Source organism: Pseudopipra pipra, chromosome 6 (genome assembly GCF_036250125.1).
Source record: "Pseudopipra pipra isolate bDixPip1 chromosome 6, bDixPip1.hap1, whole genome shotgun sequence".
In the NCBI taxonomy this organism is placed as follows: Eukaryota; Metazoa; Chordata; class Aves; order Passeriformes; family Pipridae; genus Pseudopipra; species Pseudopipra pipra.
In genome coordinates, this window is record NC_087554.1 from 29,485,985 (window position 1) to 29,512,238 (window position 26,254).

At 35.7% G+C, this 26,254-nt stretch overlaps 1 protein-coding gene across 8 annotated transcripts in view; it reads right to left on the reverse strand.

The window, feature by feature from the left end:
- PCNX1 (pecanex 1) overlaps window positions 1-26,254 on the reverse strand; it is an 89,417-nt gene that overhangs the window by 19,966 nt on the left and 43,197 nt on the right. For 4 of the 8 annotated variants that reach the window (XM_064658258.1, XM_064658257.1, XM_064658263.1 and 1 more), the window contains 19 exons: window positions 24,770-24,860; window positions 23,024-23,081; window positions 20,713-20,930; window positions 19,490-19,643; window positions 18,800-18,832; window positions 17,567-17,738; window positions 14,025-14,135; window positions 13,431-13,522; window positions 12,058-12,167; window positions 10,236-10,341; window positions 8,725-8,817; window positions 7,095-7,245; window positions 5,548-5,689; window positions 3,988-4,165; window positions 3,471-3,579; window positions 2,727-2,856; window positions 1,653-1,711; window positions 651-866; window positions 2-255 (listed from right to left, as the gene is read on the reverse strand). In XM_064658258.1, the coding sequence (XP_064514328.1) occupies window positions 2-255; window positions 651-866; window positions 1,653-1,711; window positions 2,727-2,856; window positions 3,471-3,579; window positions 3,988-4,165; window positions 5,548-5,689; window positions 7,095-7,245; window positions 8,725-8,817; window positions 10,236-10,341; window positions 12,058-12,167; window positions 13,431-13,522; window positions 14,025-14,135; window positions 17,567-17,738; window positions 18,800-18,832; window positions 19,490-19,643; window positions 20,713-20,930; window positions 23,024-23,081; window positions 24,770-24,860 (2,477 nt within the window). The remainder of the gene's footprint in view (window position 1; window positions 256-650; window positions 867-1,652; window positions 1,712-2,726; window positions 2,857-3,470; window positions 3,580-3,987; window positions 4,166-5,547; window positions 5,690-7,094; window positions 7,246-8,724; window positions 8,818-10,235; window positions 10,342-12,057; window positions 12,168-13,430; window positions 13,523-14,024; window positions 14,136-17,566; window positions 17,739-18,799; window positions 18,833-19,489; window positions 19,644-20,712; window positions 20,931-23,023; window positions 23,082-24,769; window positions 24,861-26,254) is intronic. The other 4 variants (XM_064658259.1, XM_064658264.1, XM_064658262.1 and 1 more) reach the window with 3 other exon arrangements.

Here is a 26,254-nt window from a genome sequence, read left to right on the forward strand (position 1 = left end):
CCTTCACATAGTAAGTAGTGAGAATTTTCCGGAGATCGAAGACTTGAAGCATGGAAGCTGCACTGTTGTCAGTGATGCTGTAACCCTCCAGAACATACTTTGTCACAAGCACTTCCCAAGCCAGCCAACGCTGCCCAAAGGCAGCATTAAAGGAAAGCATGTGAGGAAGGTGGCCTGGTTCACAGCAACAAAAACCTTCATCTTCCTCTACACCTTCAGTGATGGCCTCTACTTCTCGTTGCTGACAGTAAGTTCCTTACGAGAGAAAAGAGAGAAAAGAACAAAGCATTGAAAGCTTTGTATGATTGCTTTAATGTGAACTTGTGTTTAAGAGTTTAAAATTCAACCCACTTCCAATTACATTTTTTAACACTAAGTGAACTATCTGCCAATGAACACAAAAGATTTGGATAGCTTAATTTGCACTCTAGGATCACATTTGACTTGAGTTTCTCTGAGAAGTAACTATGGCAGGCATGTTGTACTAAAATGGAAAGACAGACTTTGCATCAAGTGATAGGAGCATAAAGAGGCCCTGCAGCCCATTTTCAAAGAAATTAATTTACAGGATGGAACTGAAAATTACTTTTGTTTCTAAAGTAGAAGACAACTTTTTAGTACAGACAGTTAAGGAAGTTTAAGACACTCACCTCTGAATTCAAGCCCCCTCAGCTGGAAGGTGACCAAGCCATTTCCTATCTCTATAAGGTGTACTAGTGCATTGAGGTAGTCAGAGGCTAGGATGAAGCAGTCCCCAGTACTATAGTTTCCCCAGCGACCCAACAACAAGTCTCCACATAAGCTGTGCTGAAGGGAACGGGTTAAATGTTCATAGAAGATAGAATTCAGGTTGTTATCATCTGAACCTGCAGGAAGATTCAATTTGGGTTATCTGAATCTGTAGAAGAACATCAAGCTTGAATGCCAATTATCACTTCACACTGAACCCTGCATTTTTTGAACAGCAATGTTGTTTAAAGGTCATACTCCACTCCCACTTCCCCCTTTTTTAAGGGAAAAGTACTCCAAATGAATGCCAAGTGACATTTGTACTTTGAACCAAATTTTTTCTTAGTCACTCCTCCATTTTCCAAGTTAATAGTTCAGTTCCACTCATGCATTTCCCATCAACCCATTCAAGATAATAAAGTGCAAAAGCAAATGAGCACAGAAGTATCTCAGTAATAACTGTTTGTACTGGTCTCATCATCATGACATTGAGACACCCTCAAATAACACTTGGTGCTTTTTTAATTACTCAAGAATAGAAAGTAAAACAGCTTAACACATACTACAATTAGAAATAAAAAAAGTAAAGCAGGAACACAAAGGTAAGGGTAAAATTAAAAAACTCATGGGGGAGTATAAAGAATAAAGCAAGAGAGATGATGGAAGAGAAAGTAACAGAAGATAGACCAACAGAAAGTTTGGGCAGGGTTGGAGAAGATCAGAGGGCAAACTGAACATGAATCCTATAAAGATCCCATAGAAACCATTTATATTTGAAGAAAATGCCACTATAAGAAAACCTACCCCTCAAGAAAAAAAAAAGAAACCCACCAACCCACCCCCACTTCCCAAAAAACCCCCCCTGAAAAACCAACCCCAAAAAAACTCCAAATCAACCACCAAAATCAGACTAGGAAAGCTACCTGGATTCCGATCAAGCTGCGAAGCCAGTCTAGTATTTGAATGATCCACACGCTTCGTGCTGAAAAGAATAAAATAAAGCATAATTAATACAAAATATATTACTGTAAGAAAATCTAAAGAAACTACTAATATAAAAACTGTTAAAGAATATTCCCACTGAAATAGTTTCAAAAAGTTATTTTAAAATAATTTCATATGCAAATTTTTTGCTCTTCTCATATATAAAAGTATTTTCTGTTTGTGATAGCATTATAGTACTTAATAAATTTTGTCCACAGCAGATAGCCATAGAATAATCTTTAGATTTAAGTGCATATATTTTCTTAGATAGATATAAAGCCTTAGATGTGAGAAATAAACTTTAAAACAATTAAATTAGCGCAGATAACATTCCAGTAGACTTTACTGAAAGAGCAATTTTCAGACAGTTATTTCATTGTCTGAAGTTACAACCGTAACTCTTTAATCTAAGATTTGGAACATTAAACTGTTCTAATGTTAGAAGGGAAATAATAACTACCAGAAATATCCACTCATCTTGCCCTATGCTGCTACTCTATCAACAATAGTGAACTTCAGAGAAATAAAACAAAAGGAGGTATAACCTGAAATGAAGATTCTTCTACTACTGATCCCACCTTGATCAAAAAAACATTTACTTTAAAAGATTCTTATATTGAGTTAAGCCAGTTTTGCTGTAACCTAAGCAATAATGAACGCAGGTAAAATACACTTATGAACTGCTCCTCCAAACCTTTTTATACATAAATCCACTATCTGACTAAAACTGCATTTCACAATAACATAGTTTTTATGCTTAAAAATCACCAGGATAGCATACCTCTAAGTAGAAATTATTTCAAGCAGTGAAGCTTGAAACATTCCTAGTGTAAAAAACAGCTACTACAGTATTTCAGAAATAAGTTAATTGAAAACTTTCAGTACTATACACTAGTGTTGTCTGAGGAAAAACATAGCAGAATAGCCAACAAAGCCACAAACCCAACACATTTAGACATATTTACATGATTAAAAACAAATGTCACAAACTTTAAAGATCTGATTTCACCTACTTGTAATCTCTTTCCCAGAATTTGACAGGCCTGGCATATGAAGTGATGAATATTGCACTTCCCAGAAAAGGATTCAGTGGAGTAGAGAAGAAAGCTGACACAGCTGCTTGGACAAACAACATGGCAGAATCTGTAGGATAAGAGAATTAAGGAAAGCAAAGCAACAACTATGGGGGTTTTTTAAGCTCCTGGAATATTATCTGATATAGACAGCAACACCAATTAAGACGAAAACAAGATCTCTACAAATTTCTATGCAGTAAAGTGCCTTTGCAGTATCTCCACCAATTAGATTATTTTTGTTTTTAAAAACTGAAATAAATGAGAATTTGGCACTAGACATGGTAGTCATTCAAAAATTCTATCAAGAATACTAACTGAACAGTCCATTCCGACAGGTCTACAGAAGTTTAAAATGCAAAAGTCAAGAACTAAAACCATAGTTAGTGACTCTCATAAAAGGGAATGACTGTGAGAAGAAAAGCTGTGTCATTTTCAGAATGGATTCTGCTCCATGTTTCTTTCATGCCAGCATTCTTTCATGCCAGCATTCTATTCCTACTTTATCTGCTACTGTATCATTCATAGCATTGTAACAAGTGTGCACAGTTTTTTCATAAATACTCACTAGACAAGCCTGTTCCTTCAGTAGATTTACCCAATAATACATAATCCATTATAACACATTATTCAGAAGTTATAAATACACAACTTCAGGAGAAAGCCTGCATTTTCAAAGGATACGTGGTACAGCAAAGGGCTGGGCAAAAGCATGGAAGGCAGATCCCCAGGTGATCTGCCATGGAGCAATGTAGGTATATACAAATCTCAATTTATAAAAGAGTTCCCAAAGCTACAGGAAAAAAAAAAAAAAGAAAAAAGAGAAAACTAATTCAGCAATTTAGCCAAGAATCAATATGCTTTGCAGTACACAAACATCCTGAGGAATTTACTGTTCAACCTAGAGTTCTTACTGGTTCTACCAGAAGCCTTCAGACTTAGGAAAGGGATGTAATTACAAAAGCAAGTAACATAATATGCTTCATTGTTCTACTAACAGAAACTCAGGAGATGTTTAGAAAGTTACATATTGTTTCTCAAGCAAACAAAAATGCTTTGGCAAGGAGAAGTCTTAGCTGCCTTACAGCATATTAATTACAGTACGAGTAAGATTGAGGATCTGCAAGATTACCTATCAGCTAGGACTATCAGTTTTCCTTTTTGGATAACCTGAAACACCTAGGAATAGAGTTGAAGTTACCTTGCTGAAGAGTATGGACATGAAGAAGAGATCTAGCAGCATGGTCTCAGTAAAACTTTTGTAATCAAAAGTAAAGAAGAGCACTGTGAAAATAACAGTGACATACTGGCACGTTGGGCTACTGAATGATGAACGCAGTAACTTCAAGCCAGCTATTGTGATCATTAAAGCACCCAACCTGTGTAAGAAATTCACACAAAACAGTTACTATCTGCTGTCCAAAAGGGGTTTAAAAACTACATAAGTTGTTGCTGTCATGAAATGCCAATCTCTTCAAACTCCAGTTTGCTTTTGGAACTGGGGGGTTGTTGGTTTATTGGTTTTTTTAAAAGACAACTTTGGATTTGGGTTTTTTTAAAGAGGTTATTAAGTCTTTTTATCAGTATTCTCAAGTCCATCAATGTTCCAAGGATGAGCATTATTTGTAAGAGTACCACTAGTAAAAAAAAAATTAAGAGATGAAATATCCTTGTATTCTGAAGAGAAACTTGGTCTTTAATTTAGATTATGAATACTGAAATGTAAAAATGCTACATTAATCATCAAGAGATCGTTAATGAACACTGGGTTATAATTTCCTGCATGACTCTACTACTAGTAGTAAAAACTACTGCTCTAGTTTTCATTGGGGGAACTGCAATTTCATTCTTTTTTGAGATAGTAACTGACAGATCAAAGGGTTATAAAAATTTAGAGTAATATAATGGCAAGATTCCTCCCAAAGGTCTTGTAGTGACAGCGATATTGATTCCAAGGTAAGAACTTATTAGATATAGGGATTAAAATTAAAAAAGCCAACCCCCATCCCCTCCCAAAAAAATGTAATACTCAGCCCTCCACTTTCCCCCAATCCATATTCCGTTTTGTTTTGAGATTTACATTCTCTTTTGTTCTAACTCAATAGAACTTCAAATACAAAAAAGCCACCTGGTTACTGTTTCTTGAAGACTAAAAATTGCAGGGCCTATTATTGACCTCTCATTTGCTGAAACAGTCAGATACAGTGCTCAAGGGATTATAACAAAGGCTCAATTTAAGAAGCGGTGTGCAATTCCATCCGGATATGGATTATACTTAGGGGCTAGAAGGCCTGGGGAATTCCTTGATGAGAGATGAAAGCTGTAGAGGGGCTGCAAGCTGGCACACCAACTTGGGGAACGAGTCTGAAATTTACACCTGATAAAATACCAGAACAAATCACCACTGTCTTGAGCCTGAGTCTGGATAATCATATTATAGACTCTGAAGATAAACACAGAAACTCTGTTATCACACTATTAGGTAACTCTACAACCTGCAATCTTTACAGTATGTACTATGAATTGAATGATTTATCTTTGTGGGCATTTTTAATTTAATACTGTAATACTCCGTTCAGTTTAAGTCAGCAAGGTGACTTGGCTTTATAAGGGCTTTTACATAAAGAAAAGCTTTATTTATTCCTTGCATTAGTCTGAAGACAATAGCATTAACTGTCTTCCCATTGAGACCAGAACTCACTATTTAATTTTCCACCACAGCAGACATACTCGAGAGTACTTGATCTCCTTTTCTACTTACTCAGTATCCAGTTTCTTTGGACTAGCAATATTCTTAGCGCTGCTACTAAGCTCATTGAGGACTATCAGTGGATAGATAACATTCTTCTCTACAAAAAGGAGCCAAATGTGAAGTTTCTCAAACCACATAACATGCGCGGCATCTATCAAGATACATTAAAAAGAAAAAATCAGATAGCACTGTCAAATCAAATTCTAACAGAATGAATATTCTTGATCCAAAGTTTGTGGAGCCAAACATTAACTGTATTCTCACACCTGATTTTCACAGTTTTATTTAACCAAAAAAAAAAAAAGAGAAGAGTTTTTGCACTGTTCATACAACAATAGAACAGTTCACAAGCTACTTGCTTACTGCACATGGAAGGAAACAAACTGGGTTGCCACCTCTTCAATGATTTCAGCATTGCTACTGATGAAGCTGTTTGACATTATGTACTTTATCTCATGTAAAAGGATGGTTTTCCAACCATATTCAATCCGAAAGACTTTTGGTTTACAACTCTACAATACAGAAGAGCCTACATAATCTGACAACACAAATGTCTGTGACTTGAGAACTTCTTTTAAACTTCAAGAATTGCAAAGTACGTTTCAAGTTAATGCAAATTAAAATAAGAAAATGTATTCTACAATACAGTCTAGAAGAACCTATGTCAAAAGTTATGTTAAACATTGATGCATATATTGATGCATACATAAAGGGTTAAGGCATACTTGAAAAGAGGCTAGAAAAAGGTCCTCTGCTTTTTCTGTGCTGTGAACGACTGCACGTGTCTACAAGAACCCCAGCAAGAACTGAAGCTCCTTTTCTACAACAGAAGCCATAAGGACTATTAGTCAGTGACATGGCATGAACTCTTTAAGTTACAGGGACCAAACTGGAAGATGTTATAAATTCATATTTCACATTACTGGCTATGACTTCCATTTTTCCTGAAAACACTACCACATCTGGAAATACTTAAGCCACGTATCAGCAAAAGGGCACCAACTATAGCTTCTCCAGTTTTATAGATTAAAAGTTTAAGGCATACAATAGCCCTTTTCACTTCTTCCAAATAAAGTTCGACATCATACTACAATTGCTATTCATATTTATCTTTACATCCAGTCACTGGAAAAAAATCCCACAATTTAGACATCAATGAAAAGACCACACTGCATTGCTGCTACAAAGGTTGAAAGTTTGTGAATCAGTTCTGATAATTCTCTTCTTCTGAGGAAATACCTAATGAAACACAGTCAATCTTTATGAAAAATTCTTGAAGCAATAATTAACACAAACTTGGCCACTTAAGATTCTGAAGACTTTGTTTTAGTGGAACTGCTCTGGGATAACGTTAGCACATGTATTACCATCATCAGCTAAGAGATACGTAAAACGTCATGGAATGAAACCAGGAGGAACTGAGAAAGTAAGACATTTATAGCTTAGATATAATTAAAAACTCTGGTGGTAAGAGTAATAATAAAGAGAAGAAATTAAGTTTATTAAAAGGTCAGCAACTACAGCAAGTTCAGTAAAGTGTTATGAATGATACTTACTTCGGACTTCAAACTGATGGTATTCCTTGGTTTTCAGCAGCGGGTGAGAAAAGCAATGCCAAGGAAGTTGCTTTCGGAGTTGAGGCAGAACATAATGGGTCACAAAGCCTACCGTACCCACCAATGCATAAAGAACATAACTTAAAATAGGCTAAAAAAAAAAAGAATTGAAGAAATTAAGGTTTGTTTTTTATAAACAAAATAATACACTAACAACGTAATACTTTTTCCAGCATCTAGGCAAGTGCTCCTGTAATACTAAGTCGGGAAATTATTTCCTCATGGAAGACTGTACTACTAACTTTAAGATAAACCAAGAAAACCTGCAAGAAAAAAGCCTCTCTGTATCTAGCAAATTTTCACTGAGTTGAAATGTATTTTAAAGTAAAAATAGTACACCAATCTTCTTTCATAGTCCATTGCTTCTGACCCATATGCATTTCATTTTAAAAAGGTATTATTCTCTAAAGGCTGAACCCAATTTACATTTCCGTCTGCTGGATAAAAGGAGGTACAAGCATAAGCAAAAACAAATCATTAATTTCATATTCTCTTGAGAAAGTAAGAAGCCTCCCACAAGACGAAACCCTTCCACAGAAGTCACAATATACTGCAATATTAACAAGGTATGAAGGTTGGATTTCACAGTAATGCTTTCCAAACATTAAAACTTCCTCAAAATTTCTAGATAAGTAATAGAAAAATTGGGATTGCATTATCTTGTCATAACCTCTTTCTGAATTCGGTGAAGCCTAAGTTTATTGAACTATACAACTGGTGAAAAACATGCAGCCAATTTTCTCAAACATGGGGGAATGCAACATTCCAGAGGAGTACTGAAATTCAACCATACAATAGAAGAGATGTTCCTTAGAAAACACTAGTACACCTGCTTAAATAGGGCACTTGACCTGAAAACATGCAGCTACCTAAATACATATGCTTTTTAAAATTAGTTTTTTACTTTAACTTTAGGCAGCAGGAGGAGTATAAAATCATTCTAAAATACATAAAAGAAATTTTCATTTGCCTGACATAAAGCTGTTCATAACCTAATCAATGCTTCCATTACAGGAATACCAAAATAAGAAACTCAGTAACTGCAACTCTTTAGGTAAATGTTTAATTTAAATTCAAGAACAGGATCTAGTCCCATGTCATCATCAAGTAGGAGTCACATATGACATTAGTTAGTCCTGTAAATAACCATTCCAGTAAAGAGGTACTCCCCTATACTATAGTCTACAAACAGCCATGCTAGCATGCAACTAATGTGTCAAGGTTCAGCCCCTCAAACTTTAGGAATCAAACCTTTTAAACTCTTTTTTAAGTTTCTTTTTTCCTTATTCCAAAATGATCCTATTTAACTGAGATAGATGAAACAAAAGAGGGTGTTTTGTGTCAGAGGCTAAAACAAAGTCCAGAATATAAGCAGAAACTAGGAAAGAACAGGGGAAGATGACTTTTTGAGCACATAAAAGTGAAGAACTTCAGTCATGTACTTATCACACTATATATTTAAAGACCATCTAAAACTAGTCAGGAGACTCAGTGAACTATCAAAATAAGCTTTATATCACAAAGTATTTGCATACAGAAGGCAAATGGAAGACATGAAGCAATACCTTACCTGTAAAACTGTAAATACTGTACTGACGTGAATTGCAAAATAGAGTACACCAATGACTATACACACAATCAGGTCAGACTGTAATCGTTCACTCTGCAGAGTCAAAATAAAACAATTTTAGAAAATATCAGCTTGAGTTGTCCTCTTAGAATCATTAAAGTTGGAAAAGACCTCGAAGATCACCAAGTCCAACCTTTAAATACCTCGTTAACATACATACACAGTAACACTGAAATCGATTAGAGATATTCAAATTATGCCAGTGTTAATTACTTCCATTGAAGTTATCAGAAATTTCACAGGACAAATCTTACAGCTAAGAGCGTGAGTTTAACTAAGTTAGGTGCACACCAATAGCAGGGAAGGACAAATCAATACACCCAATAGATTCTCTCTCTCCTTCTGGACCGTGAGGGGGTGTAATGATTGCCCCCCCGTAAAGCAATGATGAAAGAGATGGAAGGGACAATCAAAATTCCCCTTTATGATCTAAGAATTGCTTAAATCATGGGGCAATTAAGAGCTCTGGAAGAGTGCTGCCTTGGCAGAGCTATCAACCAGGAAAAACAATGAGGCTTTAACCCTTTATCCCCTCCCTTTCAGAAGGGTAAAGGATAGCTTTGGAATCCTTTGGAATGAGTTTGAATTTTCCATTACCTCTTAAAAACTGAAAACAATCGTTGATAATGAGAAAAAAAATGACAAAACTAGTAATGCCAGAGTCGGCCACAAGGGGGCAATGTGTACTTAGGGCCACGGCAACTCTGCTATTTACAGCCAAGAAAATCATTGAAGGATTAACTACTCCAAAATCGACAAATACACAGAGCAACTACTGCTGCAAAGTTTTAACTTCTTGCGCTACAACTTACTTTTTTTTTAAATCAATTAGTCCTGATTTCAAAAACCACTGAAAAAAAGACTAGAATCAAAATCCTCAGCTCCCCTGTCCCCTTGGAGACTAAAACCAGTTTGAGAGCTAAAGAGGAGCTTGCAGTTCCTGTCAGTCTCTACTGTTCAGTGTTAAAAGAACTGCAGTTTCTCTGCTCTAAATATTTATTGGCAGTTTCCACACGCTGCACCTCATCATGTCTGTGCCTGCTGTATTACGAGAAACTCAGTTACACTGTTCCTCCCCTACAGCCAAGCCCTACACAAAGCTAAGTGAATGTTCAACCTTCTTTTGTACAAATTAAACATACTAAGCTTCTTAAGTCTTTTATTTATTGCTACACTGTGTGAAAAAGGATAACGTTTAAATATTACTTCAATAAATACTTAGAGTGAATTGGTACTAAAATTTCAAAGTATGAGCCTAAGTAAATGGAACAGGTTACATCTGCCTCCAAAGAAATCAAATAACAAAACAACTGAAAACATCCAAAGCAAACCATGGTGACAAGCGTAAGCAAGACCCAGATTGATGCTATACAAACCAACGTAAAGCAAATGCTTTAAATAAACTAAAAAAAAAAAAAAAACACAATACCAAAACTAAAAAGCCTACTTACCACAGAATTTCTAAGCTTCTCAGGTAAAGGATCTTTTACTTCAGACAGAGGATCCTCAGGGTTTTTGTCTTCAGAATTAGGAAAAAATTTTGATTGCACTAAAGAGCTTAAGGGAAACCAAAAAGAAAAAAACCACTGAAAAGCATGCATTGTTCAATGTGGTTTTAGAAGAATAATGGATTCAGAAGTTCTATTACAAGCTGATCACAACAAAAATTAATTCTGGCATATTAATGCTTTCACATAGCTGAGCAAACTTACAGACATCTCAACTTTATAAAAGAATTAGTTCTCTCTTGCACAGAATGACCACCATTGAAGAACAGCAGCCAAATGTTCAAACAGCAGTTTCAGTAGAAGCAACGGCACTAACTGAACAAAGACTGAATTTTAAGTGAAGTTCTCAGCAGTCATGAAACAAAATCTGAATTCATAAATAACCAAACAGAAATGTGCAAAATTTAGAACTGGTCTATTTGTCAATACCAGTCAGAAAGCCATTAATTCTTTGGTTTAATTCAAACTTCAACAGCAAAAAAAACCCCAAAAAAATCTATACTACCCTGATTAATCACTCAATTAGGCATTCTGACCAAACTACTAAATTCTCAGCAGGCCTTGATGACACTAATGTGCAAAAACTTTACACTTAAGCTTTTAGGAGACCATGTGCAGCATTACTAGCCACTAGTAATTGCCCGTCGACCCCTCAATGTGATTTTTCTTACAATACCCTATGTAGTGCAGAAGTATTATTTCATTTTACAGACAGGAAGATCACTACTGAACGAGCCCTAGATCTTCAAAGGAAATTACATATTACAATCTATTGCAGTGCTTAACTATGCCACATCTGGCTAAACAGGTGAAACCACAGGTCAAACATAAGCATCCAGGATTTAGTACTCGGAAAGAACAAAAGAACAAGTATCTAGGGACAGGGACCACATACCAACTGAGTAAAGCCAACTGAACTAAAGGTAACAAGAGGACAAGGTTTACTGGTCAACCCAAAGATAAGAATTTTCCTCTTGTCTGAACGAATCATTAATCTCCTTGTTCACAGGAGAGTTCTCTCGCTATCTGACCCAGGCTACTATTTATCAAATTCATCCAACATTATGGCTACAATTAAGTCCAAGTTGAAGCTCTGCCTAACGCAGCCAGATATGTCGCTGAGCTTCTATTGGCTATGCTGGGGGAGGTGTTTCTCCTACTGGAACTATTTTGATTTACGTGCATAATTATTAACTGAATCAGAAATACTCTCAGCCTCAGATCAATACTCTAACTCAGGAACAGCAACATGAATACCTGCTTCCCGATGCTAGATGAGAATTCTCATCACCCAAATAGATCCTTATTGTTTTGCATCTGAGATGAAATTATTTGTACAAGTGCTTTGAGCACACATCCAATATAAGAACAGATAAACAAATGAAGTGAGAGAAACTGTTCAGAAAACCCCCCTGTGGACTTCAGTTTCAACTAGTCCATCTTTAAATATAGGAAAGATACATGTTGTTCAGCACAAACCTACCAGCAGAAAGATGGCACCTGACTGACATTCTGGAGAACATCAGCAGGCAGCTAAATCAGATTTTGGCATGTGACTTACTAGAAGCCACAAAGAAAGGTTGTTGTTACAGGAGGAACTAGGTGCAAAATCTGAGGATTTCTCTCTAACTACTGAACCAAGAACATACTATTTTGATTAATGTGGGTGACTACAAGTTCCAACAGTACCAATAACTAACATTATTAGTAGTTTTTCCTTGCAGTTTGCTTGTTCCTTGGGAAAGGGATACAAATTATCACTTACAAAAGTACAGAAGGGTCACTACTCTGTCTGCTGAGATGATACGATATTGCCACTAACAAACCACAAAATATGGAGAAGAGAACTGGAATATGCTGCCCATCCCAGGAATCCTGCAGACAGAAATAAAATATTAATAAAAAGGAGACAAGTATACACCACTTACCTGACATACAAGAATTATGTATATCATAGTAAAGAGTATGAAAAATTTAACTACGAAGCCACAAAAATGAACGAGGACTTTTTGTACAAAAATATTGCTCAATATTTACTATGTCTAACTATAGATCAGAAACTCTAACACAGTGTACATCCCTCAAGCCTACAGCACCTTAATCATTAAACAGTCATCATTTTTCATAACTCTTAAGAATTTCCTGCATTCGTCGAGACCACAGGTTCTTAAGACTTACATTTAGTCAATTCTCAATTTTGAAAGTTACATTCTGAGTCAAAACATTAGTAATTTTTCCTAATTTGCTGAATGCAGATTAAACATTGGGTTTATTTTTGTTTTCATGATCTGTATTGGATCTGCAAAACGAGATAGTGATTCTTTGCTAAAGCTTGTTTATCTTAAACAGATGTGTTTACAAAAGGCTAATGAGACAAGTGTACAAATTCACAGAAAGCTAATGATGTTCTGCAGGTGACAGCATCATGGGAGTATTTCCTCTAGGAACTTTCCACTCTGTGACAGAGGGGAAAAAAAGCCAGTCAACTTTGAGTTGGATGGCACACATTTATTTTACAATTAATTGTAAAATAAGCATTTTTGATTACTGACACACCTGAAATGCACAAACAGAACCAACACCACACTACACACTGTTTTCTAATAGAAAGGTATTTCAAGCAAGGAAAACTGGGGTGGAGATAGTGGGGGTCCCCTTTGCTACTTTTCACATAGGCACACATCTTCACTTTGACACTACAAACTATTTCCTGGTTTCTTTTCAGGTAAATATTAATTTGAAGAGACTATTTCACTTTCACAGCACCAGAAAAAAATACTAACATAAGCCATTTTGAGAGTTAATAAACAATACATGAAGACTGCTAGAAACAAGCCACTTCCTTTTTTTCCAAGAATCAATGTAAAACGGAACTTATGGTAAATGTCATGTATTTTTAACCAAAAAATAGCCTGTTACTGCAGGCACAAATCATGCACCTTTTAAAAGCAAAAAAATCTGATTTGTTCCTGCATTGCATCTCCTCAATTGACATCACAGCTGAGCAAGTATGGAAGCCTAGCAAATCAGACTAATATTTCTAATTCAGTTTCTGCATACTTGCATTATCTAATACAGAAGGAAGCAGAGAACAAAACCCAAAACATTAAAATATACTGTGCATAAAATTTTGCTCACCTTCAGGGCACCATAGCACAGTCCATACAACAATGCTACTGCCACAATACTACAGATAAAACTGTAAAGTGCTGCAAGCAGGCTTGTGGTAGCTGCATATCACAGAAAAGAAAAAAAACAACATTGTTATGTACTTAAGTCAGAATACAAAATACGTCAGTTTGCTTAAGAAGATATCAGCCCCCTTAGTTGCAACATCCCTCTGATGAAAAAAAAATTAGTAATCCAACCTTGAGCAACTACTTGTATTTTCCCCTACAAATGATTTTTATAAAGAGCATTTTATGTGGCTTTTTTTACTTCCACTTCCTCATTTTTTTTAACAACATTACCATAGTAATAAAATAGTTAAAAAGTGCACCAGAAACCAGCTGAGGAAGAAGGTATACTTTTTGACATAATTACTAGGACAGTAATTCTATTTCTCAATAATCAATCAGAAGACCTTAAAACTTTTTAAAAATACAGTTAAGTATTCTGTGTTTAGAGGACAGGAGTACAAATAATGTAATCACTAAGTTTTTTAAGTAGCATACTAATCTTGGCTGCTCCAAGCCTCGTGCTTTTACCGCTGACAGAGAACACAACACTCACCATTGCCACCGAAGACATGGATGTCCAGCTGTTCACAGAGATACATCACAAATGTATTCACCTGAGGCAGGAGACCAATGAAGAATACTATAGGGAAACATAGTGTAAACACTACAAAAGAAAAAAATAGTTGAAAAAGTGGTGAATATTAAAAATACATCATAAGTTTAAGTTCAGTTTAAGTTCTAGAGTAACACACACCATTTAACTCAACATTACCAAAGTATTTCTACTATAAATTCTAAGGAAAATATATATTATGTAAAGTTCTACTTCAGTGACTCAAAACTGACTGAATACACAGATTATATAGACCAACAGTCAGAAGATTTCTTGTACTTTTGTTTTAATTGCCGTAGAAATGGACACAGGCCCATTCAGGCTTTTCATTTTTATTTAACAAAGATCAGCCAGGAGTGTTTACAGACTAGATTTGTAAATTTTCACTCATTGTAAGTGAGGCTTATCTGCCTTAATTGCCTTACAGGAGCAAGCTAACACCAGCCACACTGACATAAGAGAGGCCAAGCATTCCACCTCTGGGTTTTCTGCTACTAATAATGTTTGACATTTTACTCATTTTCTCACACCACTTCTGAAATTTCTGATCCTAAATGACTCTTATTTTAATGAAAACAGGCCACTATATGAATCATGAAAACCTCTGCAAATTATAGGACTTCAGAACACAAAGATAAATGAATGTCAGTTAATATTGATACAGAAAATGGTATGTCCCAACCTGTACATACCATTTACTTTCTATTTTAAGGAATAAAAGATGCAGGAATAACAATCTTCTACACAAGTTCAGATATAATTCACATGCAGCAGCATTTCAGAAGTTCTAGATTCTGAGGGACAGAAGGATCAAATAATGAAAATAGCCCTGGCAGACCAAGTCTGGAAGTTTAAGGGAGGACTTTCTACGATCCTATTGACTTGTAGCTTCAGTGATCAAAAGAAGAAACAGATTTTGAAGTATCCTGTAAAGCATCACAGTCTTAAATTTTTAAGTTTCTAATTTTATATCTGCAGAATGGTTGGACACTGAAGGAATTAGAAATATCTACAGTCATAGATATTTCTATGAGTGAGATAGATACTGACAATCTGATTTTTTTTCCCTATTCAGTGGCAAAGTTAACCAATGTAATTTAAAAACATGTAGGTTCCAGGCTTGGGAAAAAACACTGAATTCTGCATTTTTTTACTTATACAAACTAGGAAATAAAAGACTACAGACCAGCTCCTCAGGACCAGAAGAAAATATTTTTTCAGAACTCAAGTCAAATCATTACTAAAGGAAGCGTACACAGGAGGTAAATACAATGTTTTGTCACTGACAGGTTAAAAAGCTGTTTCCTGAAGGCCTGTAAATCACACTATCTTGTGCCCATTGAAAACAAAGTTACTAGACAGATTGGGAAAACACAATTTTTAAAGAGTACCCCAGCAGAAAGCCGCTATTTATGAGGCTTTTACAGTCCATAACATATTTGTTCTGTAATGGGGAGCACCTAGGTGAAAACTGAAAATAATCATTATAAATGTGGAGTATATTTAAAGCAATTGATCGAGTCCAATATTTGGGACACAAAATATAAATTTATGCTAGTCCTCACTTGTCTGTTGGCAAGGATACAGCAATTATGTTATTTACATTAAGTTTGCTGTGCCCTGCACCTATGTTGTTCTAGTAGCTATGCCTGGGAATGGGGAAAAAGGCAGCTGAGATTTTTACTTTGTGCTAACAAAGTATGTTTGCTAGCAGCCAGCTTGCTTTGCGATCACAAAGCTTTCTGAACCAACATTAAGAGTTTCTCCAAAGGCAAGGGTATGCATGTGTGGGGGGATGTACAGTGTAGGTTTTTATTTTGGTTTGTTTTTTGGGGGGTGAGGTCTGGGGATTTTGTTTGTTTGGTGTTTTTTAAGAAGAGTAAGCCATTCTGGCAATCTGATTTTTTATGGGGAAAACTGCTAAGAAACATAAACCACATAAGCTGCTGCAAGATAGCCCAGTAGAAGAGTAAAACATAAGGATCAAAACCCACTCAGAACTCTTGAACTAGGAGTTTTAAAAGCTAATGCCAAGATGGACATGGCCTGGTGAAGATGCCTCTACATCTTTTAAAACTGGTAAAGACTCTTAAGTACTTGTAAAAGGTAGCTCACTTTCATAATATGACACACTATTTACACGTACATTATCTTATGGGGATAGGGGTATGCATTATGGCAATGACTCCAGGTAGTAGGAATGGGAAGAAAGTACTTTCAAAATTAACAGAGTATAATGAAGAGAAATTAGGGTAGTTTTATATCTTGAATGAGTCAAAAGTATCTTCTGTCTTAACTTCTTTTTCCATCACAGACACAGAATGAAGTATGCCAGTACATAAATAGAGCCAAAGAATCTGTTCAAAAGCACCTTTGAAAGTGTTGGGACAATACTCTGTTCATACATACGTGGCTTCGACATTTTCCCTCTGAACACTTAAATTCACATACAGACTTATTCGCAGAAAGTTGAAGGGGGAAACAGTATAAGGCATGAAATTCAGGATGTTCTTAAAATTAAGTAATAAAAACTAATATCCAAATGCTTAAGACAATAATTCTTATTAATCAATTAAAATTTTAAAAAACCCACACCAAGATTTCATTTTTCTTGGACAGAAAACTGTCAGCATGCAGTCATAACATTTAGCTGCTGGAGTCTTTCATGCACAGATACTTGGGCACAACTGAAGAGCAACAGAATTCAATATGGATGAATTCTTACAGATTTTGTTACCCCTCCCAAAGTAGTGATCGACAAAAGATCACCCAAATAATTTTTCTCCACTGAAGTAATGCACGAAGTTCCCGTGATAAGATGACTTTCACATGTTTATGTCCTCTCTCTCCTTTTGATGGGCTCTGTCTGAGATTACACAGCTGCTACTATTTTCATAATTTTGTAAGTACACCGGGGAAAGGATTGTTGTTTTGGGTTTTTTTATGCTGTTTGGTTTTTGCATTGGGTTGGAGAAGGGGTGTTAAATGCCAGCAGTATTGTGAATGCACTGTGCTGCTCAGAACATAATGAAAGTACCGCATACTGCCCAAAATTGTATTGCTGATAGGCCTGTTCTGAGAAGAGGCACATTAAATAAGATTTAGTCTGTCTAAAATGTGGGGGTTTTTTTAAATTGTGTCTGTACTGTTCTACCAAATTGCTAAATACAAATAACCTCATTTACAAGAACTCCTACTTATTTGCCACAAGCCCCTCCAGAGTGAATGAAAGAGTTCAAATCAAAATGTTTCTTTAACTACTGAGCAGCTAGGTCCAAGCACAGGGTAACATATCCAGATTCAAGTTAAGAAGAAAGTTTAGGGATGAGGGCTAAGACACTACATAATGGAAAATATCTGTGACACCACATTAGAGGACATCTCTGCCATTTGCTAGAGCAAATCTATAGAAGGCAGAAGTGTTCCCATGAAGTTCTACTGTTGTGAAGCAAACAATTCAAATCCATGAAAAAGCCACTCACCTATAACTAAGTCCCTGGCTGACAGCAGCAGTAATGGGTTGGTGAAAGCCATTCCATATAACCTGAATCTTGTTGTAGATATGTTTCTGCTGCCATAATCCAACAGCCAAATAAGACCACAACATAAACAGAAATATACAGGCCTACTATAGGCTATGATACGATTGTGACCCTGTTTAAAAAAAACAAAACACAAAACCACCAACATTTGTTTATTATTAGAAGAAAAAGTAATTTTTACTCTTCTCCTACAGACATCTTCAGAACCAAAATCACTGCTCATCAACTAATGTACTGTCATCTCAGCATAACCTAAAGTTTTCTTCATAAAATCCTTAAAATCTTTGCAGTGATACCAGTCTATCTTTTTTTATGGCTTTGATATAAGAAAGACACAACATTCAGATTAAGTTAGACTAAGCTATATTTACTCTTAGCATAAAATACAGTGTAGACCATGTTGCTTGCAGGACTAAATGCTAGAGAAGCTCTGACTAGGCTTTGCAAAGCAAGAGAGGATAAATCCATTTTAAAGAAAAAGCAATTAAAGTTTATTACTCAGATACTGCTCCTGCTGGGGGGTGGGGAGGGAATCTATTTGTGTGTTTATAAAAACACACAACCCCTTATGTAAAATAGTGAGAATTCCTTGCTGCAAAGGAATAATGCTTTTACATATTTTAAGACATACAAGGAATATTTTGTCTTGGTAATCTAGCACATGCACACAGAATATAAACATACTGTGCAACACTAGCACATGAACATTTCCATGCCCAAACATTAATGCTTACTAGAGCATGGCATACTCAGCTTATTATCACAAAAACATAAGGCAGTGTGCACACTAGGACAGCTGAATGATCTACAAGACTAGAATAGAACATCAAAGCTGTGTCAGTTCTTGCCAGCAGAGCAAATTACAACATTAAGAACACTTCTCAGTATAATTGCTTGAATAATAAAGATTCATCAAAAACCTAACATGGTATGGCTCCAGAGCAAAACCTAGGCTCAAAACAGGGAGGACATGATTTTCCAAATACAAAGAGTATGGCAGGGGGGAAACACAGTATCAGTTGCCTTCTCATACACTAAGGCAATTATAAGCCTTTCATGCCTTAGGAGAAGGCACATAGAAGAAATGCCAAAAAGATCAAACCAAAGTGATCAGTTCTCTGTAGAAGCTCTGCATCTGCAAGGTTAGTACAGCAGCACGTGCCCATGACTTACATGTCGAGGGGAAGAAGAATCTGGCTGAACACTCTGAAACCAAAATGGAAAGAGGAAAGTTACCCAATCTACAGATAAGTGTGTTTACCTCCACACACACACAGTTTCTTGACTGAAGTTCTTTTAACAATATCTACAATTAATTTTACAATTGTCAAGCCACACTACAGCCTCTTTTACTGTTTTTTCAACAGTTATGAACTTAAATTCTAAATCTAATTTCCACCCCAATAGTCTAATCATAAAAAATAAACAATCATTCTTAGATTACAAATATACCATTAACAATAGTCTAAAAAATTCAATAATCTGATTAAAAATTTGCTTAGATATAATTGCTTCATATGAATGCATTGAGGTATATCCACTAAAAACAATAAAACCCCAAAGCAATAAAATTTCAAGTTCTGTTTGTAGGCTGCTTTTAACCAGTGAGAACGTGTTCCTTTTTGGGAAAACAAAAAGTGCATGAGAACAATAAATGACGGGTTGTTTAACAAACATATGCAGAACCATTCTAGTGAAGTGACCTTGTATTACCATCTATCAAACTTTCCATGAAGCTAAAGTTTACTCATTTCTTTATAAATGATAAACATGCATTTTTCCCTTAAAGCTCTGACTAACCTGCAACACCCAACCAAAGTTATATCTATAGTTTGTAGAAAGCAAAGACAGAAATTAAAATACCTTCAACAGCGAGTACTGACAACTGGCTATTACCAGGCAGAACTGGAAGACCCAAATATCCTTGAAAAAGCCCTCTATAAGAAGTACAGAGCCCAGAAATGCAACTAGAATAGCTAGGATGACAGCTAATACATTTTCAAGGATCTCACGATTCCTGTATTAGAGGGAGAAAAAAAAAAAGAAAAAAAAGATAGAATTAAAAGCTAACTATGTCTAGAAAAAGCTGCAAGAGAACAGTTAGGGTCAGAAATTAACAAGAGTTGTGCTGCCGGTAGCAAAGTAGTTAAGAACAGATTTGAACTTCCACAGACTATACACTGTGTCTCAGCAAAGCTAAGAGCTACCAGGCTTTCAATGACAGCTGAAAGCAATTAGTATCTTATAGAACTGAACTTTAAAAAGCAGAAGATAACTTCAGTACATAATTTCAGAAATAATTCAAATGTTTAACCAGAAGCGTGATCTGCAACACAAATCTATATTCAAGGCCCATCCAGGATGATTACAAGCCTGTAAAAAACACAAGCATGACAGCTTATCTGTATATAGGCTGTCATTCATGATTTTGTAATGAAGAAACTAAAAATACTCTCACTCGGGTAAGATATGCCAAGTGGAATAAAGATAATTCCCTATGATATTGGTAGTGCTTAGGAACAGAATTAATAGTGTTGCTCTGTAGACAGAATCACTACTCTATTGTTAATTTCAAGGAAGTTCATTACCAAAATATAAATACTCCACATATTCCAAAAGCTGGTAACCGAAGGTTCACCTTAATTTTATTTCACTAGGTAAATGCAGCAGAGACAACAAGTTACAGTATTAGATGACTTTAGAAAAATGCTTTGAAACAGCAGGCAAATTCTCTCTATTTGCTGAAACACTAAGTGCATGCCAGGTTCTAGACCCTTTCAATTACTTTCTGGACAAAACTATTTCCTAGCTTTAAAGATTAGCAATGAATGTCTCGTTTTGACCATTCAATTACCTTATTGCCCCACTCAGGCAAAGTGAAAGTTGGTTTCTTTTTTTAGGTTGCTTGAGAAAAAAGGAGAGTAGCCTTCACTATTTTAGAAAAAATACACTTTGTATTATTCTTTCACCTTTCGGAGTGCAGAAAATACGTACAATTCTCTAAGGATAGGTTTATCTATATTACAGTTTAGTCATCATTTTTCAATCTTTGCTCTCCGAGGTCTAGTAACATACAAGGATCTCACCTATCAAATAAAGCCAGAAGAGTTAATCTATCAAAATTTATGCTAATCCAAAGCTTAGGCAGGATCCAAAAGCGATAGTACTGCTTGACTTTTTGAGCTGCTTCCTCTTGAGGTTGCATGTGGTCCTGAAGGTCAGGGCTCAGGTCAATATCTTGCTGCTCCAGTAGATCTGTATCCATTGTTAGCAGCCTGTTCAACCTGATCTGAGGAAGAGAAAGCTAAAAGAAAGTCAGTATTAACAAAAGCTCATTTTATTGTATCGCTGTACTCTACTGAAAACAGCTTTAAACAAAATTGCTGGAATACTTTAGTTTCACTTTTGAGAAGTTATATGTTAAGCACTGTCAGTTCACAGGCTTCTACTTACTTTTCCTCTCCTTATCTTGGCACATGAATAGCACCAGCAGCAATGACAGTCTGCATACAACACAATCATTTGCCATTTTACTACATGCCTTATTTCAAACGAACAGGTCTTCCAAGCACATTATCCCATTTACTCTGAAAACCTCAAATTTGAAGACAAGTAAACTGATACATGAACAGGAATAACATACACTAGAAGAATATTCCAATTACTAATTTAAATAAATTACAACACATTTCTTATAGTCAGCTAACCTGCATGCAAACCCATGCTTAATGGTTCTTTTTGCATGACAAAGCAACATATGCGTGCACCAGCGGTCAAATTCAAACTCACTGAATCCAGAATACACTCAGAAATGAGCTTAAAAAAGCTCTGCCCTAAGCAGCCAAGTACTATTTATGACTGAGTGCATCTCTCACTTATTTTGTAGTTTGTCACTCTACAGTACTCCTGAAAATCGCAGCAATACTAACAACCATAAAGGACATTTAAGGAGAGTACTCAATGTTAAAAAGTTACTACAGTATGTATGTGTCATCCAATTCACTTTAAGTTTCATTAACAGGCCAAGAAACCATCTTAATACACTGCCCTTTATTCTTAAATAATATCACAGTTAAAATGTCATTTAATGGAAAAAGTCACAATTATTTAAGGCAAAGAGTAAAATTTCAATACTCACCTCACCTTAAAGTGTCAAAACTATAGGTTTTAGGGCTTAGAGGGGTCTTTTCCTACAGTTATCTTTAAGTTTAACATTCGATTTCTCTTTTTATACATTTTTTTTCATCACTCCTTAAAGTGTATTCTAACTATGCTCAGCCAGCTTTTCCTTCCTAGAAAAATACTAATGAAAACAACAAGTAGGAACACTCTCTTTCTGATGGCATTTCAAAAATACAAAACATACTATTTAAAATAAGCTATGTCAGAAAATAGGTCCTTTTCTTGACAACTTCTTAAAAACCTAGTTTCTTAAAAGGTAGAATCACCATAACATTCATGGCACTAAAAACAAATTTCAGTGGAAATTTCCATTTAGGCACATGGACTAAGCTTTTACAGTCATGAGTTTGCCTTAAACAGAATCATTCCCTCCACTGGGACTACACAGGCAAACCAAAAGCACAGGAGAGGTAACGCAGCCTCTTTTCTAAAGGTTACATTTTCAAGGGGGATGGTGGAAAGCAAAAGAAGTTCCTCTAGCAGACACAAAGTTAGAAGAGCACATTCTTCATCAAAAGTACAGTCAGGCAAATGCAGGTCTCTTGCTCCTCTGACAAATCCTAAAGCTGTATTTCATTTTCCTTCTTGATTAGGTCATTAAGTACTTTGATATACTTTCCTTTGGTTTGCTAACTTAAGAATCATGCACCATTCGCATTTTTTTCATGACACAGCAATATAAGACTTCAGAGTACAGATATGTCTGGACTTGACAACAATATAAAAGGTTTAAGATCACAAACTACTTGCAATATGAAACATAGGAAGCTTCTGCCCTGTTTTCCCAGTCACTTCTTGCATATCAATTTAAATTTTGTACAGCAGATTCCAATGACAGATTTATAAATTCCTTTCAGGGAAATTACTGAAGTTTCTCTTGGTCAGAACACAATATTTATTCTTTCTGCTGCTTGATAATCTTAGTAATAGACAGAAGGAAAACCTGTCCAAGTTGTACACATATCTCTGGAAACCTTTAAAAGGTATCTTAGAATATCCAATTTCCATGCAATTTTTTTAATCACTATGAAGAAGGGTTAATTTGTATATATATACGAAGACATTGCAACAATAAATACTTTATCTTCACTTAAATCCAGACAAAATTCCTTCTTAGGAACAAAGAACTACCATATAGAATGATTAATCAGTGTTATAAAATTGGAAAGTCTTCTGATTTTTCACATGCTTTAAAAATATATAGGAAAAACTTACTAGATCATGTGGATAAAAGCGAACTGAGGTAGAACTCGATACGTGAGAGTCCGTGTCACTATAAGAACAAGGAAAATACTTCAGATTATATACTACATTTTATTTCAACAGGTCACTCTAATTTTCTAGTGTCCCAAATTAATTTTAAATCCTTGTGAATTTTATCTAAATATCCTTAAGTTTTTCCTTCCGTTACTTATTATAAGTACAAGTAGCTGCTTAGTCTCATGTACTATGGTACCTTCTGTAGCTCTATTAAACCAGGAGACTCTAATCTTACCCTTAATATCATTTTCTCAACACCCAGTCCCTACGTTGTATAACAAGGACTACAATAATAGTAATGATTCCACTTGAACAAAGAAAGGTGTTTTATAATCTGATAGCTACTGATCTGTAAACACACATCACAGCTCTAAAGAAGTGCAGAGGCATCTATGTGTTCACACGCAGAGTTTCTGTTAATTCTATACTGTTTTTATCAAGGTCCCAAAACTGCCACAAAGGGTACATACTTAACACAAGTGTACTGAGTACTTAATCTTAAATTGCTTTTCAAAAACTTCAATTTACACAAACTCAAACCTCTGGTAAGAAGAGCAAAATTACTTTGCAATTTCCATTCATTAGAGATGAGGAGAAATTTCTCTTACTGTATGAGAGTCCATATCCAACCATTGCTTTTTTCCCCCAATTTTGGATAGCTTTTGGATGTTTGTTTTCCATGTAAATCACATGGTTGTAAGAGTTGTATCAAATTTATGCAACTTTCCTTCAGCTCCTTGCCTTAAGATAAAAACATTCTTTGTTATCAATTTTACTTTACTGAAACTTAAGTATTTCTAAAGCTGAGATCTGATTATCTGATGTTTCTTCCATTAGGACGTAACAGCAGCCATCAGCAAAGCCATTGCATTTGGAACATGCAAGTAGCAGAGGCAGGCATTGGCAGCTTTGTGCAAGGAATACAGAACTTTTTGTAGAAGTTCAATTCTACAAAAACCACTTGCATACTCTCACTAGAAAGATTTGAACATGGGAGGTTTTATACTCATTACTCCATAATTCCAAGAGCTATTCCACCTAATCCTTGTGGGAATTATCATATTCAGCATGATGCAATAGCATCAGAGCAGTGCTACAGTGAAGTGGATTGGGGGCAGGCAGGGAGGCACAGGATGTTTTGGGTTGTTTTTCTTTCTTCTGCCTCCTATCCCTTCAGACAAAGAAAGGGCATCTTTCCAACAGCAGATGAACTTTCCAGTATGTAGCTGGCTATTTCAACTGCAAGTCAAATTTTAACCTCAGGCATGTTAACACTTCCATGTATTGTTTCATGTCATCTATGAACTTGAGAACAAATTTATCAGTTTACAACTGCTTCACATTAGGAAGTTCAATAGCCATTATGGTCAACAGCCACCTACTTGCCCAAAACACAGGTTAAATCCTTTAACAAAACTTTCTACAAGCCAATCAAAAATGCATTTTTCAAGTTCTCAGTTTGGAAACGTATTGCTTAAGCTAATAGTAGTCTTCATTTTCTGAAATTTATTTAAGTGGAGAAGATCATTTATACAGTTAATGTCATCTTCTAGTAAAAATCACTTAGGTTGCAAAAGTATATGGATAATATTTTGTATTGACTTTTTAGCAGTCCATACTAAATAACCTTCTAAAATTAAAATCAAATATTTGGTTGCAGTAAGACAAGAATCATCACTCTTGACTGGCCTTCACACACACCAGATGTTGGATGCTCTTCTTGCAGCTGGCTCAAAGTTCACAAGTGACATGTCGCAGCCCCCTGTCTCGTAGAGCGTAGAACTGAACTTACCTAATAAAGAAAAGGCCAAAAGCAGGTCAAAATTTCCTAACGTTTCATCCCATTGGCAGCAGTTCCTATTCATTAACTTACTACTGAGATGAATTTAGACATCTAAATTTACATCAGTGTCAAAATATAAAATGTGATTACAGATAAATGCATCACTAGTGCAGACAAGACATGAGCTACTCTTTCATACCATTTTACATAACATATATACTGTAACTACATTACTGAAATTAAGAGTTTGTATTTACATGATGTCACCATTAACAAAACAGAAGCCCAGTGTAAGCCTTTCTTTCCCCTTAGAGAATGACCACATGAACAACTTGTGATGACGAGCTTCTTCAGTTCTTCCCCACCCGCAGTAAACAATCAGTAAATCATTAGCTACCAGCATTTAAGAACCATGACATTTAGCTACAACAGAGATAATCTGAATAAAATTCTTTCGAGAAGCCCATGTCTATTTGAAAAGAAACACAAAGACCGAAAGAAGTGCCCAGAGATGCTTCATAAGTAGAAAATAAAAAAGGAATGTGAGGCAGAGATTTATTCTACAAGCCAGAAGCAAATGCTTCAGTGTAAGAACAGAAGACTGCAAACTAACTTCTGAGATAAACCATTTGGACTTACTTCCAAAATACCTAATTTTTAAAAGTAGCCAAAGACTATAACTCAAATGAAAAATTACCTTATTCACAATATGATGTTTTTACAGTGCCCTTCTCCCAAAATAGTCTGATCAGAGAGATAAAATAATTTCCCCTGAAGGCCAGGTTCAATGTATTTCAGCTCTGAATACACAGAGCTGATTTTGATATTGTGAGTTCATATGAAATGTTCTGCCAACTCTTCCATCTCTTTTAGCTTGAAACCCTTCTTAAGCCATGATGCAAAGCATGAAACATTCTAAGATCAGCTTATACAAAATAAAAAATCCCACTCTAGATCATCCGAAGAAAAACTGTATACACCTCTCAGCTGTGTGTCTTGCAGCTCTTCCTTCTGCTGATAGAGGATAACAAGCAGCCCCTGGAGGAACACCTAACAAGATCAGAGCTTCCAGTCTTTGCCCTTTCTGTGAGAACATAAACTGCTTCTGATACAGTGGGTTTTGATTACTATTTTTTAACACACTGATCCTGTTCCTGCTTCTTTCTTCAGACCACAGACAATTACATTTGATTTAGAAGTGTTTGAATCTTAGCAAGTTAAAAACCTCAAACTAGATTATTAAAGCCAGTGAAACTAAGAAAAAATACTGGTATATTGAAAGTTACCTTCATAAAGCTTTCTAAGCTTTCTCCCCTCAGAGGGAGCACTTCACAAAAAACAGCAGCCACGCTCAGACCAATCATTCTGATAAGACAGTTTGCTACGTAGTTCACGAGCCACGT